This window comes from Leucopleurus acutus (assembly GCF_964270905.1).
Source record: "Leucopleurus acutus genome assembly, chromosome: 20".
NCBI lineage: Eukaryota > Metazoa > Chordata > Mammalia > Artiodactyla > Delphinidae > Leucopleurus > Leucopleurus acutus.
In genome coordinates this window covers 40,382,827-40,398,901 of record NC_139162.1, presented here as the reverse complement: position 1 = coordinate 40,398,901, position 16,075 = coordinate 40,382,827, and the positions used below count along the sequence as shown (strand labels likewise).

Genomic DNA, 16,075 nt, shown 5'->3' with positions numbered 1-16,075 from the left:
GCTGCCCCCCTGCACCAGGGTGCCCCCTCTCCAGGTGAATGGGGACTATGGGGAGGATGGCTGCAGATGACTGACTTGAGTATAGCTTGTCTCCAGAGAGGGCCCTAGAGGGCCCTCTGCACTGGAATTCACACTTCCCTGTTGGCTGCCCACCACCTGCCTTTGGCAGGGGGCAGGGGTGGGGATCAAGCACTCCCTGGGGCAGTCCTTAGCTGGGATCTGCCTCTAAGTCCTGTTGAGATGGAGAAAGAGCAGTGTGCTCACCACTCCACAGTAGAGAAAGACAATTGCACTTCTAAAAACTCTGTACTTAAAAAATATCTACAAAACAGAAACAGACTCACAGACATGGAGAACAGACTTGCGGTTGCCAAGGGGGAAGGGGTGGGGAGAGGAATGCACTGGGAGTGTGGAGTTAGTAGATGCAAACTATTACATTTAGAATGGATAAACAACAAGGAGGTACTACTGTATAGCAAACTCCTGGGATAAATCATAATGGAAAAGAATATAAAAAAAGAATGTATATAGATGTATAACTGAGTCACTTTGCTGTACGGCAGAAATTAGCACAACACTGTAAATCAAATATACTTCAATTATATATATATATATATATGCCTGCAGGGCCATGGTGGGCCCCAGGGTACTTGGCATCGATGAGCCATGCGGGTGGTGGGAAGGGAGAGATGCTGAGCAGTCAGGAGCTATCCGCTGGTCCTTGATGGAAGCCAACCCAGTGTCCCAGAGAAAGTTCCCCGCCGAGTCCTGAGCCACAGTCAGAGCCAGGCCAGGAGGCCAGCTTCCCTGCACCTGCAGAGTCCCTGCATTCCTTAGAGTCCAGAGGCCAGCACCATAGCAGAGCCAGTCTCTTCTATGTGCACTTGCACACTCCCTTATTTCCACACTCCTCCTGACTGGTGCTGTACACGCGTTCCCTCCTTGCATGCTTTTGCACACCCACAGGAGCTCCTGCCTCGGGGTGTGGGTGCTTCCTCCAGGATGTGTTTTTCTATGGGAGGAGTTCTGCTGCTGAAGCCTGTTGTCAGCACACTGGCACTGCCTGCTCAGGCTTTCCCAAGAGCCAGGCTCCCGCAGTGCCCCAATCTAGTCCCAGCTCCCAGCGCCCTGGAAAGCCCGGCCTGCGTGGACGCACAGTCCTCCGCTCAGGGCAAGTTGGATTTATCTGCTCCAGAATTTCAACATTGGAGTGCTTTGGAGAGGGTGGTCAAGATCTGGGGCGGGCGAGGGTCTTATCTTGAAGTGATCTCAGTGGAACAAACACTCTGTTTTAACAGAAATGCTAGATTTGTTAGGGGAACCTAGAGAGGGGAGTTGGAGTCAAGGGGCTAGAGCTGTTCTTAAACCCCTCCTTGGCGTCACCACCTGCCTCTACCATCCATCATTAGGTCCAAGCGCAAGACCCACATGGAGACCGCAGAGCGTCTAGTCCTCTAGGCCAGCGGTGGGAGCTCCCCAGCCCCCCGCCCCACCTCCCGTCCCTGGGGCGGGAGCAGCGTCCCCGCCGTCCCGCCTCCAGAGGGCGCTGTTGGAGAGGTGGTACAGCCAGCTGCCGCCGCGGGCTCAAAGGGGGCGCCCCAGGGACTCCACCTCTAACCCCTGGCCTAATTTGAATATTTCATTGGCTGCCGCCAGTCTGGTCAATTTATCATGCAAATGCGGGTGCCCTCCGCGCCAGAGAGGAGCCGTCGTCCGCGCAGGAGAGCGGCGCCCGATTGGTGGCCGAGACAGCTGCATTTGTAATATTTTTCTTTGGGCATTAGAGTCATTTACCAATGCCATCGCCTCAACTCGAGGCACTGAATCACAAGCCACTTAAAGGTTTTTATTGGCAGCTTTGAAACTTCTTAACATGTTCTTTTATTTTAAATCAAGTGTCAACCTATTGCTGACCTCCCCCCCCCAAAAAAACCCCACAAAAACTGCAGCAGCTACAAAGTATTTTGTTCCCTCATCATCTGTGCACCGGGTGACCGCCCCTGCCTTGTCACAGGGAGGAGGACTCGACCTCTTTGGGGTGAGCACTTGGTAGACCTGAAATAAATGATCTTTGCGAATGCATACGGTGTTGAGAGGGTACTGACAGAAGAGAAAACAAAAAGGAACCAGAGAGTAGGAGGAAGAAAGAAGATGAAGGAGATGCGGGGAAGAGAAGTGGCAGAAAGACGAAGAGGGAAGGGAGAATTCAGAGCTCCTGTGCGGAGGAGGAAATTCTTGGAGTTATCAAAGCTGCCAAGATAAGAGACTATCTGAATACAAAGAATCTGAACCTGCTGGCCACCGTGTCCCAAAGAATTCTGGCTCTGCTCTTCTGGAAATACAAGGGATATGCACCAAGTTTCAAGAAGTAAAAATGAAAAAGAACGAGGCCCCAGCACAGTAGCCCTCTATTGTACCTGCCCTACTGAGAACTGTGCTAGGTCTCGGTTTTTCCCGTTTTGATATTCAGTGACAAACACAAAACCATAATATAAAAGATAGAAAAGAAGAGCGATATAGAAGAGGAGAAAGGGGAAACGAAATTCCTCCTCATCTTGCAAATTCACTGGCTGGTTAATGAGGTCACCAGGCTCACTGGTGCAACACTGGGGCTCTCTGGTCTGAGAAGACCTGGTAGTTTGATTTCTGAGACCTCCTCCTCTCCAGGGTTGCTGCATTGCACGAGCCTGAGCTCAGCCTGCTAGTGATTCACAGGCACGATTCTTTCCGCGGAACTTGCACCCGCGGGAAGAGATAAGCACCTCCGCTTTCGAGCTAGCAAGGAGCTGCTTACTTCCAGCCAGGGGTGGGCCCCACCGTGGCTGCAGCTGTCTGGAGTGTAGTTTACTTTTTTCTTTTTTTTTTCCTTAAGCTCTGCCTAAATGGTTTATAAAAATCCATTTCACTCAGAGTGGGAAAAAACACGCCACGCTGCAGCGAGTAATTCTGGAAATTCCCCACGCAACTGAGGTCAACGCGTGGGATTTAATCAAAGGGCGTAATTGCCAGTAATTGTGCCCTCCAAACTGGCCTTAATGTACATCTGTCCTTCTTAGACCGCAACACAAAGACTTCCTATTTTCTTTAATTTTAGGTCTCTTTTAAAAAGTTTTTTGAAAGTTTGGTGAACGACTGGGCTTGAAAGAGAATTATACAAGAAAGGGGAGTGGAGTCTAAAATGGGCTCCCCATATCTGAAAATCTGGTACTGAGAGCAGAGGAGAGCCCGGGGGTGGTAGGGAAGAAAAATCCTCAGCGGGTCTTGGGAAACCCCAGAAAGTAGTCCCTACCAATCACCCAGCTAGGAGATGGGTATGTAGGCAGACCTGGCTCCCCTCCGATAACCGTGTTCCCTTCCTCCCTGTTAGGTGCATAGCTTTTAGTATTTGTCTTGAAATACGTTTATAACTGCCTGGAAATCCCGAGTCGGAAGAAAAGAAAAAAATGAGTCATCAAGGAGGGGGGACCTGCCAGCCCTGGCTTTTTAGAGGGCTTCCATCCAAAGTTTAGGAAGTCCCAGTCATGCCCAGGAGTTCAGGGATGGCCTGGGGGCCGCCTTGCTCTGCCCCGCCCCAGCTGACAGCGGACCTCAAGGCTGGCCAGAGAAGATCAAAGGTCCTTTTGCCTTTGAGTCGGGTGGTCCTGGTGGGATTGGCAGACCGGCAGTGAGAGTAGTTGGCAAAGCTGGGCCAGGCCTCTGTGGCGGAGCCACAAGAAATTTACAAAGTAGGAAGCCCCCGCCTGAGGGGAAGGGTTGGGAGCCTGTGTACCCAAGTGTTGGTGGGGCGGCGGGGGGCGGGGGGGTTAGCTTCACATTCTCAACACCAGTTCTTGACCTTGGGCCAATATGTCTACTTTTCTTCCAGGAGTGCCTTGCCCCGCCCCCAGTCCCATCCAGGCACGCCTGATGCAGCTCCCCCAGGGCTCCACAGAAGTGGCATGAATATATCGCTCCGATTTTCGAAGGTTTATTGCACGTCAAAACTGTAAAAGTTCTTGGGAGAATTTACAGACAAAACATCTGGTTCGTTAAAACAAAGCTACCGGAAAAAGAGAAACAAACTTCACTGCTGTGTAAATGCACTTTTAGCAAACAATTAACCGCCTGGCTAGGGCCTGGCCCCAGGGTCCAAATCCTTCTCGTTTTGGCAGGGGCTGAGGTCCCGGGCCCAATTCTTGGTTGAGGTGTGCAGGTGCTGGCAGTCAGCTTCCCTGCACCCAGGGTACTTCCTACTGCCTAGCCCAGATTGTGGCGAGGAGGAGTGTGAAAGCGGCCGAACCAGAGCGCCAGCGTTCCAGGAGGGCGAGGGCTGGAGAGCACTTGGCGCCGCCTCCCCTGGCATTGCTGGGCAGGCAGTGGCTCCCCAAAGGCCCACCGCCCGGTCAGATGCCCTCACACCTTGAAATGGGGTGCAGACTCCCAGAGCGCGCCCTGTCCCTCCAGGCGGCCCGCGCCTCCCTCGGGGCACGGAGAACCCCTCTTCAAGGTCTGGGCTTAGGCCCCTGGACCCCCAACCTACCCTGGCTACCCTGCCTGGACCGGCAGCTTCAAGGATGCTTCTTTCCGGAAGGCTTTTTCCCTCCTGGCCATCCCAAATGAGGACACACTTCATTCAGCTTGGCTTGGGTCCGGCGGACTCTCACCCACTGCCCTCAACTGCACCTTGTAGACAACCTCGGCTGCCTCCCGGCGGTAGCCCGCCTGCTCCTTCCCCAGCGCGAACTTCCCGACTCCAGACGCAGCGCGCTGCAGCCGGATCCCTGCCCCTCCACCGCACACTTTTTTGGAGCCACGCCTGCGTACTTCCCACCTCCCCAACTCGTCCGGGTCGGGCTCAGGTTAGCCCAGGGCAGGAACACCCCCGGGGTGGTAGAGACCCGCTCAGGTAGGCCCTGGCACTGCGGCCTGGGGCTCCTTGACTTCCGAGAGCTGGAGTCGGGCCTCTAACCCCTGACCTGAAGGAGCCGCGTTTGGAAGCATTTGTACTGAACAGGGCTCAGCATCCCGCCGCGGAGAAGGAGCGGGGTTCTACTGGGCCCCAGGCGCAATCTTGGGGGTCAGGAGTTGTCTTCATGGCCCCTGGGAATTTTCGGGGCTCTTAACAGGGTGAGCCACCTGGTCGCAACGGGAGCCGCCAGTTTCCCCCACGGGCGTTTGCCACCGGACATTTTGGTGTCTCCCCACTGTCCCTTAGGCAACTTTCTCCTTCTACTTTTAGGGGTGTAAAAAATTATTCCCAGAAACACGGCACTTCCCAGAGGTGGGAGCATTTAACTGGCCTGGAGGTTACTTTTTGCGTGACTCACACGTGTAAGAAGTTGCCAGGTGCTTGTGCTGGGCGGAAGCCTGTTGTTGCTTTTCAAAGGAATGGTCTCTGCAACTCTTCAGAGTGGGGTACAAAGATTTCTATACAGTGTGCCTTCTACAGAATTCTAGCTCCTCCGCCCGGCGCGGGCTTTTCCGCCCTCTAGTCTAGCGTGAAAACGGCTCGGCCGCTGGATGTGGTGCGCGAAGCCCGCACCCTACAGCGTGGTCCGTCCGCCCTGAGAAAGGAGCCCCAGCGAGCGCCGCCGCGGCCGTCTCTGGCCTCCTCCGGAACCGCGCAGACCTGGGCGCACGCCGAAAAGCAGTTCCTGTATCCCTTCGAACTCGGGAATCGCGGAACGAATAGAAGCACAGGTTTTGACCTGCTTTTGTAGTCGACTCGGAGGGGCCGAACTCACCAGGCACCCGGACAGATACTTTCACGGTAGGAATAATGCAGATATATCAGAGAAAGTGCCAGGGACAGCCGCCCCGCAAATGTCCGAGGAGGAGTAGGTTCTATGTTCGCTCTTCCTCTTAAGTTCTTGGGAGGACAAGAAAGGCCCTTTGGCCCGGCCAGACTGATCAGGGACATATGTGAAGGTGTCTGTCTTCTGGACACTGTGGGGGGGGGGGCAGGGGCGATAGGGAAAAGCAAGAAGCAAACGCAGGGGAACATGCCACCACCGCCGGGGTCAGTACTCTGGAAGAATTGCCGGGAACCCCCTGCAAAGCACTGGCTTCTCCAACGTATGGCCCTGCTTTCTCTCCCGCTGTAAGTAAAATGTGAATTACAGACTTACTGCCACCCAGACACTATTTCTCCCTAAATCTAGCCCGTGGTTCTCACTGGGATCCGCGTTTTCTTCCCTCCTCTCGCTCCTCACTGTCAGGCCATGTTACAAAGCAGCCAGGCGGGGCCTGGCAAAGTTTTAGATTGAGACCTCCTGGCTAAGACCTGCCTGGCGACCTCGACAGCCTCAGACTCGGCCCAGCAGAAGCGGGTTTAAGCCACGGAGTTCAGGTAACTTCCAGGTTTATACTATGCGTGCTGCGGATTTGGGAAACCTCCCTTCCTTCTTTCCTATGCCGTACCCAGTTCACAGAAAAGGGGCAGAGAGAACTTGATGGAATGCAAGGTTGACACTGTCCCCCTGCATCTGTCCCATCCTTAGAATGGCCTGCAAAGCTAGTCATGTTTAGAGGTCCCGGTATTCAAGGGAGTGCGTGTGGCTAAAAGATCCCCGTAGAGATCCGGGTTCCAGACTGTGCCAAGCCGGGCCGGAACCCTGTTTGCGTGTCCGGGCAAAGTAGCGCGGTCGCAATATGCACACCGCATAGCCCGTGTTGTGCGTGACGGGCTGTCGCGGCGATGTGAAGCTCACTGACACTGATGGATGCGCCAATGGTTGGACGGACAGATGTTGGGGCGGATTGCACTCCGCGCGGCCCCTGAACTGGGGAGGGCGAGGCAGCGATCAGGCTGTGGCTGCCGGCGGCGCGGAGACGGGAGCTCAGGCCGAGGCCGGCAGGGGGAGGGGGCGGAGGCAACTGAGGTTGGGAGAGCAGCAAGAGGAAGGAAAGAAGGAGTGGGGAGCACATGCCAGGGCGAAACTCTCAGCCTTCCGTGCGCGGCGCCCAGCGCCGTGCACTCACTACAACCGGCGGGCCTAAGTGGGCGCTCGGCGCGTGGAAGGTGAGACGGGGGCTGGCAGGAGCTGACCTCCCGCGGCGCCTACCCTCCTTCAGGCAAGTGGTGCTCAGTGCCGCAACCAGAATCCTAGAATCCTGAGGCCACGGGCGGCGTCTGCCAACTCACCGTTTTCTCGTTCGCAAAAAGCGTTTCACGCCCTACGGCCGCGTCTCCCGGGCCTGGAGGGACAGTCGTTTTGGCCTCTGCGGCCGCAGGCACCAACTGCACGCCGCGCCCCCGCCCCCGACTCCGCCTCACAAGGCCAGCCTCCGAGCCCAGCCTCCGCTCGACTCCGACTTCCCGCAACCACCCGGGGTCCGCATCCCGCAACTCCGAGCGCTCTTGCGCGCGCCAAGGCGCAGGAGACGTCTTTATAGCCCGGGAGGACGGCGGCGGCACATCTGCATTCAGGGAGGCGTCTGGACCGAGCCCAAGCTCTTAGGCTGGGGGCGAGCGGAGACTTTTGATCTTACCGTCAGGGTGAGATCACGGTCTCCTAGTCTAAAAGAGAAAGCATGCCTGTGAACTTTTAAAACAAACTTGCAAAAACAATCACAAAGAAAAATAAAGAAAAGAGGGGGCAGAAGAAGAGGGAGAGACTAAAAAAGAAACATAAGGTGGGGGGGGCGGGGAAGGAAGGAAGGAAGAAGGCCAGGGTTTGCAGCTCCCGGAGCGCTCAGGCAGCCAGTCCCAGGGCACTGGGCTCCGGCCCTCGCCGGGACTCTCGGACGCTGGGCCCAGGAAACTCCCTGGGCCCCAGCGGCGCGCCCGGGAGCAGCACCGCCTCGGGGGCAGTAGGCCTGGCGGCAGCCCCCGCATTCCCGCCAACGCCGCCCGGCAGCGCCCGGAGCCGGCCCCGCCGCTGCCGCCCCATTCCCGGCCCAAGAGCTGGCCTAGGGAGACGCAATCGAGCCCACAGCGCATCGATGCGCCGCCGCCCGCGCCTCTCCGGCTCCCGCTCAGTCGGCGCCGCTGGGGGGTCGTCCCAGTGAGCTCCGGCCCACCAGCGCCCTAGCGGCCGCCCGTAAGTGAGCCCGCTTTACCCCGCAGCCAACGCAGCCCTGCCAGCTCCTCCTCTCCACGGCCTGCCGGCCCGGCCCGCCGCGAGTCTCAGCGATCCCAATCACCCAATCAATAATCAATTCTGTTTGCTCAGTACTGCTAGCTGGCCGGGCGCAGGGCGCGGGGGCCCCTCTCGGGGCGCCCCGGGGCGAGGGATGGGCTTGGGTGCCCGAGTTCCTGACCCCGTCGCCGTCCCGCCCTGGGATCTGCCTGCGCCGGTGGTGGGGGGCGCGCCCCGGCGCCTAGGTGGCGAGGGGCGGGGTGGAGGTACCCTGATCTTCCCAGTCAGGAGAGGAAACTTGGAGGCACCCCCTCCCACACCAACCCCCGGGACGGCCCGGGAAAGTTTGCCCGGAAAAAAAAAATTGGGGGAAGTGGCTGCGGCGGGTCCCGGGGGAGGAGCCCTGGTGGCGCGGGGTCTGAAAGCAGCCCCCACCCACTCGGGCCCGCGCCCACTTCCTCCCCCGAGGGCGCCGGCGCCCGCCCGCGGGCCCTGCCATCCCCGGGGGTGCGCGGGCCCAGGCCCGGGGGTCCGAGCTGGGGGCTTTGGACGCGGCGTGTGGAGAGAAGTGCGGCTTGGGAGGGGCATCGGGGGACGGCCAGGGGGCGAGGCCGGGTGGGGAAGAGGGGCGGGCGGGAGTAGCTAGCGGCCCGGGACGGGCTCGGCCGGGCCGGCGCCGCGTCCCTGCTTGCGCGCACGGGGCGGAGGCGGAGGGGCGGCACCCCCTCCCCGGACTGGGCGGGGGTCCTAGACAGGCCCGGGGCCGGGAGCGGGGGCGCGGCGCCCCCGCGGGCGGGCGAGTGACACGATCATCTCCTTTTCCTTTAAGCTTGCCTGTTGCCGACGCCGCCGCTCCAGCCGCGCAGCGGGCATAAGACTGGACCGCCGAGCCCCGGGCCGCGGCGGCGGCGGCTGAGCGCCCCCTCCGATGCCGTGACCCCCTGCCCGGGGGCGGGGGCCGGGGCTTCACCGGCCCGGGCCGCTCCCGCGCTCCTCCTCCCACCCCTCTGCCCGCCTTCTCCCCCTCTCCCCGCCCCCCGGCCCTGAACCCCGCGCACCTCGTCTGGGGACGGGGCGGGGGGGGGCAGGGCCGCCGCTCCTCCCCGCCCCCTCCTCCTCCGGCCTCTGGAGCGATTTGTCAAACTTCCCAATCCGCCGGCAGCGCGGTCCTCCTCCTCCTCCTCCTCCACCACCTCCTCCTCCTCTGCCTCCTCCTCCCCCCGCGCTCCTCCCTCCCCGCGCCTCCCTCTCCCGCCCTCCTTCTTCCCTCCGCACGTTCGGGGATCGCGGCGGAGCGCGGAGCGGGGGGGACGCGGAGAGCCGGGGCTCAGCAGCATCCTGCGGGCGGCCGCTCTCCGGGGGGGAGGCTGAGAGCCGGCCCGCCTCGCCCCCCCGCGGGCCCGCCGCCCCTCCCTCCCTCTCCTCAGCCCGGCAGCGGCGGCGGCGGCGGCAGCGGCAGTCGCCGGAGGAGCATCATGCCGAGGAGGAAGCAGCAGGCGCCCCGGCGCGCAGCAGGTACGAGCCGCTTCCCCTTCCTCCTCTCCTCCGCCTCCTCTTCCTCTCCTCGCCCCGCGTCTCCAGCCGGCGGCGACCCCGCTTCTTGCCCCGCTCCTCGCCCCTCTCGCTCTGGCCGCGCAGAGTAACTCCGGGGCGCCGGGCTCGCTCGCCGCTCTCCTGTCTGGTGCGTGCGCCCGCCTCACGGACCGGCGCCCCCCGGACGCCCCGCTGCGCTCTGCAAACCCCCCCCCCCGCCCCTTCCCGCTCGCACCCACTTCGGGAACCGTGCTCGCTCGCGGCGAACTGAGCCGGGCTGGGTCCCTGCCTCCTCAGCTCTCTGCCTGGCCGCGGAGAGAATGGGAAGGAGCCCTCTTCTGTCTCTTTCTGTGGGGGCGGGCGGGGTCACCTGAGTTCTCCGGGACACCTTCCGTGTCCTCCCGCGGCCGGCCGGCGGGGGACTGCCTGGTGTCTCTGCCGAGCGAAAGAGAGCGAGCGAGTGAGCGAGCGGGTCCCTTCGGCCACCTTACTGCTAATCCGATTGATTCTTCATTTATTGGGCCCAAACCGGGCACAGCGGTGGAAAGCAGAGCGCACAGGGTCTGGGTATTGTCAGATGACTGTCAAGTCGATGTTAGATGCTGGCGTTCCCTTTTCCCCGGTTTGTTTTCGCTCACCCCCACCCTCCTTCCACTGCTTCTCCCATCCTCATCTCCTCATAGCACTTAGTTCTGGGACGTGTCAGAGTACTTTCTCCCCATCACCCCCCGCCTCTTTTTTTTTTTTTTTTTCCAGGAGTGTCAACTCCTTTTAAGACTGAGCCGGGTTTTTTTTTTTTTTTCTTTTCTGGAAAAAGCATTGAAAGCAAAACAAAACCCACACACATAACATTATTTTGCAATAATGTCAGTTGGGGGCATGTTGCTTGGAAGAAGGGTTTCTGGCCCTTTGCCACCCTTGATTTGATGACTGATTGATTGCCCATCATGCTGCTGCCTTTGATCTATTCATTCCCAATAAACATCAATAAATCACTTGAAATGGTGAGGCCAAGCTCTGTGACGTCACTAGGGCCCTGTCAGTGCAACTTCTGGGATTTGGGGCGGATTGCTGAGAGGACCACATATGGACAGGATGTATTTTGATATGAGTAACACTCAGATGTGCAGAGGTTCAGATGCTGCCTGAAGGGGAGGGTTAAGTGGAGGTTCGTTTCTTTTCTTTCCTTTTTTTTTTTTTTTTCCTTCTCTTCCTTTCTTTTCTGTTCTTTGCTTTTGTGGAAGAAGGGAGGGGAGGGAGAAGGGTCAGGGCATTGCCTGGTGCCCTTTTTGGATGAAAGTATGGTACCCATGTTGCCCCAGAGTGCCTGTAGTAGCAGTGGGGGTGATGGTGATGGTCATTTCTGTCACTTCAGCTGGCACTGCCGGTAGAGCTCACACACCGGCTGCATCTGAACTTGAGTCTTCTCACACAGGATCACAGAGAGGAAATGCTGTTCTTTCTTCTCCCAAAAATGTACTGTCCTGTTAGTGTCCTAAGAAAATCGTAGAAGAAAACAGACTTGGTTTGGGGCATATATTACAAAATTTGCTTTCTGTCCTCAGGGTTACCCAAATTTAGAAAGTTTGAAAATCCCAGTAGTGGTTGTAGGGAGGGTACTGCCTCTCAAGTCACCTCCTGGCTGGTGCTTTTTGCCTATCCCATCTTCTACTTTAAATTCCAAGCTCAAGCAATGAGCTTATCTACCCAAAATAAACTCTCAAAGTTTGGAGGACTCCTTCACAAAGTTGGGCAGTAGGAGTGTCTTGGACTGCTTCCAGTCTTTGGGATTTTTTTCTTTCCTTTTTGGATGCACATTTGAAGGTATCTGTGTGCCTCAATCAAATGAACCATATGTGACTGCATCTTTACATTTGGTTTAGAATCCTCTCCGCCTTTGCTTCATCTTTTCTCTCCCACCTTGCCAATCTGAGACTCTTATTTGATAAATTTCTGCTAAAAATAGTAGAGGAGGAGGAAATGTGCTGTTGGTTTTATTTATCTATTTTTTTAAAGCAACCTGTTCACTGACCTTTTTGCACCTTTTAAAAAGCCAGCCAGGAAATCTCAGGTCAGTTAAGAAATATTCATTATATAAAAACTTGACTGCACTACTAATAGGAGCTGGAAGAATGGTTTTGCTCTATCAAAATGACCCGTCAAAACGACTTTGTTTCATATTTGATTTAATTGTCTCTCTCCTGACAGGCACATTCATCAATAGCTTAATGGTCAATCAGAAGTTGGCAGCATGAGTGCTTTTTTTCTTTCTCATACCCGGGTTTTGGATTTACTTTATCAGAATGCCTCTGCCTAATGGACGTGTGGAGGAGGGGGGGAATGTCTGAAGGGCTACTTATTTAGGAGAGTGGAGGAATAAAAAAAACCTTCCACATCCAGGCTGGTGATAAGTATGCACAGGCCAATAAGTGCACTGTGTGAGTTTGTTTGTTTATTTGGACGGACAAGAAACTTCCCATTTTTTTCTCCTTTTTTCAGTTCTCTTAGCTGCAAGTTATAAGGTTCATGCCTGCGTTTGTGGCATACTGGGAGTGCTGACAAATTGATTGCTTTGTACTGATAGAGAGTGGGGAAAAAGAAAGATGTCTGCTGATTGGTAACTGGAAATCCATTCCCCAGCAACCTTGAGGAGACTGGAGAATTTTTCCCCCCTCCAAACTGAAAGGTCCGTTCAGCCATAAAAAAAGAAAAGTTGTTTTGCCAGCTTCATTAGTGTTCACCTAATTAGCTGTAAACCTGATGGATTCCTGACAGCTTTAATGATTGGAGATGACAAGCTCGACGCAGTGTCATCCAGCAGAATTAGGTTTGCAGCTAGTTTGATGTAATCAAGTTGATATTACACAGTCCTGGCTGCCTTTAGTTGTGCATTAACTCAATTTTCTGCTGCAGGTGACAAATGGGCTTTGGTACCTGGATAATCATGTCATAGGAATTAGGGCCCTTTTAATGGTCTGGGGGTAGAATAACAACCACAAAGGGCTGAGAGCTGGGGAGAGCGTGCAGACATAGCACACAGGTGCACACAGTTTTTACATCTAGGCCAAATGTAACACTGTTCTCCAGAAGGCCAAAGCAGGCTCCAAGAATCCCTGAAAAGACGTATTTCTGCCCTTTAGGATTTCTCTGTTTTTGATAGAAATTATGCACGGCTTAGTGTCTTTTCTTAAAGGGGAGAGAGAAATTTCTTCACCTGCTGAAGAGAAACCTGGGCAGGAGTTTCCTTTCTCCAGGCGTGTAATTTTAAAGGGCTGTACATTTGTGCTGGACAAAAGCTATTGCCTGTAGAAGTTCAGAGGAGCGGGGTTACAGAGGCCCCTGTCCTTTGGGCAAAACGACCATTTTCCCACTCTCCTATGTGTAGCATTTGTTTTTCAACAAGTATTTTTTGATAATACCGGAAAAGAAAGTCAAGCAGTACTTAATAGCAGATCACGTTTTATTCTTTCCTGTTCATTTTCTGGAAGGAAGTGTAAAATCATTAAAAGCCATTGCCTACACTCCACCCTCCCCTCAAAAAAAAAAAAAAAAACAATCCAACAAACGACAACTTGCCACTGACCTTTTGAGTCTTATTTGGTGAAAGAGAATAACCTTCCATGGAGTTCTTAGGTGGTCCCACTGCAAAGGTAAACCTTCACGCATCTTGACTTCTGTCAAAGTGGTTTGGAGCCCTTAGGACCTGCTGGGGTAACAGATCACTGTGGGTCCCCAAGGAGTAGGATAAGCTCATGGTGGCATAGCCTGGGGGGGTTTACTTTGCCGGTAGACACGGGCAAATTAAAAGGTGGCACACCTGGCGGTGTCCAAGTAACACCATCCCAGCCTTCCTAAGTCTCGTCCACATACCAGGCAGCTCCAGAGAGGAGCTTTTCTCTCTTGGAAGTACATGGAGCATTCAGGATGGCATTTCGGCATCAGCCTTGGGAATTTATTTGCTCTCAAACCTGCCACACGTCTTTCCTTTGGACAGACGTTCTACCCTGTAGCAAGGTGACAAAATGACTGGTTTTGGTCGCTCTGTGATTCCCCGCACCCCTTTTCCTACAAAATGAAAGGAGCAATGTAAATTCTAAAAAAAGAGAAATCAAGAAGCTGAAGGGGAAAAACAAAGAGGGCAGGAGGCAAGGCTATTCCCCTGGACATCCACACAGGGGAGAGAAGCTTCCCGAATCAGCTGCTGTGCCCCCATTATCTTGACAACTGTCAGTTAGGGCTTCAGTGCTCTCCAGGGCCACCCTTGATTGTGAGCAGTTGATGTTGTCATTTTGTTCTCAGTTTTGCCTTGAGCGTGCTCGTAAACAGGAGCCAGGTAGTCAATAACTGATGTATCAGCAGTTATTCCCCAAATTGCCTCGCAAGTCTGCATTTTTCCTCTTTTTTTTTTTTTTTTAACTAAAGATTGTTTTGTAAACTGATTAGAATGAAAAGTGACTGCTCAGGGCCGGGGGAAATGCCGTGAAACCCAGGTGAGTTCCCAGAATGAAAACCCTTCGTTTCCCTGCCCTCCCCTTCTGGGTTTCTGGAGAGAGAAGGGTCACCTTCTTGAGGGCGAAGCGCCTGGCCCTTTTTGGGGGCCTTTGTCTTTCCCTGGTGTCTGGCAGAGCCAGGCCGGGCGAGGGCTGTGGATGCAGGCGGGGAAGGAGCAGGGAGAGGATAGGGAGCCCTGGTCCTGGTGCCCCACAGCCATGTTTAATCCAGTAACAGGAGCAGGCCAGTTATGCCGAGTGTAGTTTGTGAGGCTTTCCTGCTGGCCCATTTTTATTCCTGCCTGTCACTGGACAAACTATAAAAATAGCTTTAGTCTTGTAGTAGAAAAAAAAAAATAGGGTGTGTGTCTACCTTCTGTGTTTTTGTGCAGCCCAGGTAGGTAGGCCTTTCAGAGAAGCTCTTTTGTAACACCCCTGTACCATCATCCTGCAGCCCGTGCAAGGAAATAGGACAGAACAACACAGTGGTATCACTCACCCCGGACCCTCTCAGGTGTTCAGTGTGTGTGTGTGCGTGTGTGTGTGTATGTGTGTGTTCTAGTTATGCTCCAAATTGTGGTTTCTCTGTCTGAAGTTAAAAATGAAAGGTGAATACAATATATTGTATTTGGTAACAATGGTATGGACTGGTACATCGAGACAGATAATGTGCAGTTGTAATTAGACTCAATAGACAGGCAGTCATTTTTAAATTCTTTTGACACATGCATAAAATAGTCACATAATAAGATAAGATGACAATTTTATGTTAGGTTGATAAAGTGTCCCGATACTTGCATTTAAACGTCTGTAAGCCTTTAAAAAAAATCTAGACAGATTAATTCTAGTTTCCAGTATTTGCAGTTAGTCATTAAATTAATTTTCAAATTCTACTAAACAATGGCTATGAATATTTCTTTTTCTTGCTGGAGTCTTCTACCTGAATTTTAAGGAACGGATACATAGATCTGGTAGCTTTCTCAAATTTTTCAACATTTGTAAACATTTACGTTAGACATGGGTGTAAAAATGCAGGTTACTGTTTGTGATTAGAAAGACGCTATGCGTTTTTGGAAGTAAAAAAATAAAACAGTAATAGAGCATAATCTGCTTATGACCACTTGCCTGAACGACTGTCATACTCCACTTTTAGGAATCTTTATTAGAAAGATTACACAGTGTCCTTGACCAAATAGTGAATATTTTATAAGCCCCATTTAAAAAAAGACATTTTGAGCACATACACTTGATTTGATCAGCACTTAGATTCTCGGGTTTAATTACTTTCAATTCTGTAAATTATTTTAGTATTTCAACAAGAGTGGACTAAGAGACGTATTGGGGGTCGGGAAAGCATTTTTCTGAAGGTCACATTGCCCGGACTTTTTGACCATCTCCTTACCTTATTTTTCTCAAATGTGCTAAGGTGTGGCTCTTGAAGAATAATTTAAATTTGTTTGGGCTTAATGATAAATTATTAATTCATACTGTCAGGACACATGTTATTAATTATGACTGTGTTTTCTTCATCCAGAACAGCTGTTGGGGAAACAGTGTAAGTTCAGATTGTCTTCAAGGGGGAGGGCGCCAAAGCAAGGAACTCACCAACTTCTTGTCATCATCTTCCTGATTCCCTTGCTTGGGAATAAAGGATTGCAGGGGGCGGAGTGAATAGGGAGAGAGAAACTATTAATTCTAGACCAAGATGGGTACTGGCAAATGTTCCCTAATTTAACTTTTTAAAAAGCAAGCCTAACTCTCCATGCTGTAAGTCCAGGTGAGATTCTGAGGTGGTACCTGCTTCCTTCCCCAGTCTGGTCTTGGACTGGTTTCCATTCCACCAATTTCTCTTGTTTTCTTCTTCCTCTTGGGTAGACCGGAAGGTCACGTTCACAAGTTTATAGTAGCAGAAAGCAAACTACTTTGAATGCCTGTTTTTTCCCCAAACTGGATCCCATCCCTTGGAGAGCAAAGGGCTGTTTGGTAATATAC

The 16,075-nt window shown here is 53.8% G+C and overlaps 1 protein-coding gene across 1 annotated transcript in view; it reads left to right on the top strand.

Moving 5' to 3' along the window:
• Positions 1 to 9,535: 9,535 nt before the first annotated feature.
• The window catches only part of TSHZ3 (teashirt zinc finger homeobox 3), a gene marked incomplete at both ends in the record, with an annotated part of 67,356 nt that continues 60,816 nt past the window's right edge, over positions 9,536 to 16,075 (top strand). Inside the window, one exon of the mRNA XM_082861988.1 lies at positions 9,536 to 9,575. Within this exon, the coding sequence (XP_082718114.1) occupies positions 9,536 to 9,575 (40 nt within the window). The remainder of the gene's footprint in view (positions 9,576 to 16,075) is intronic.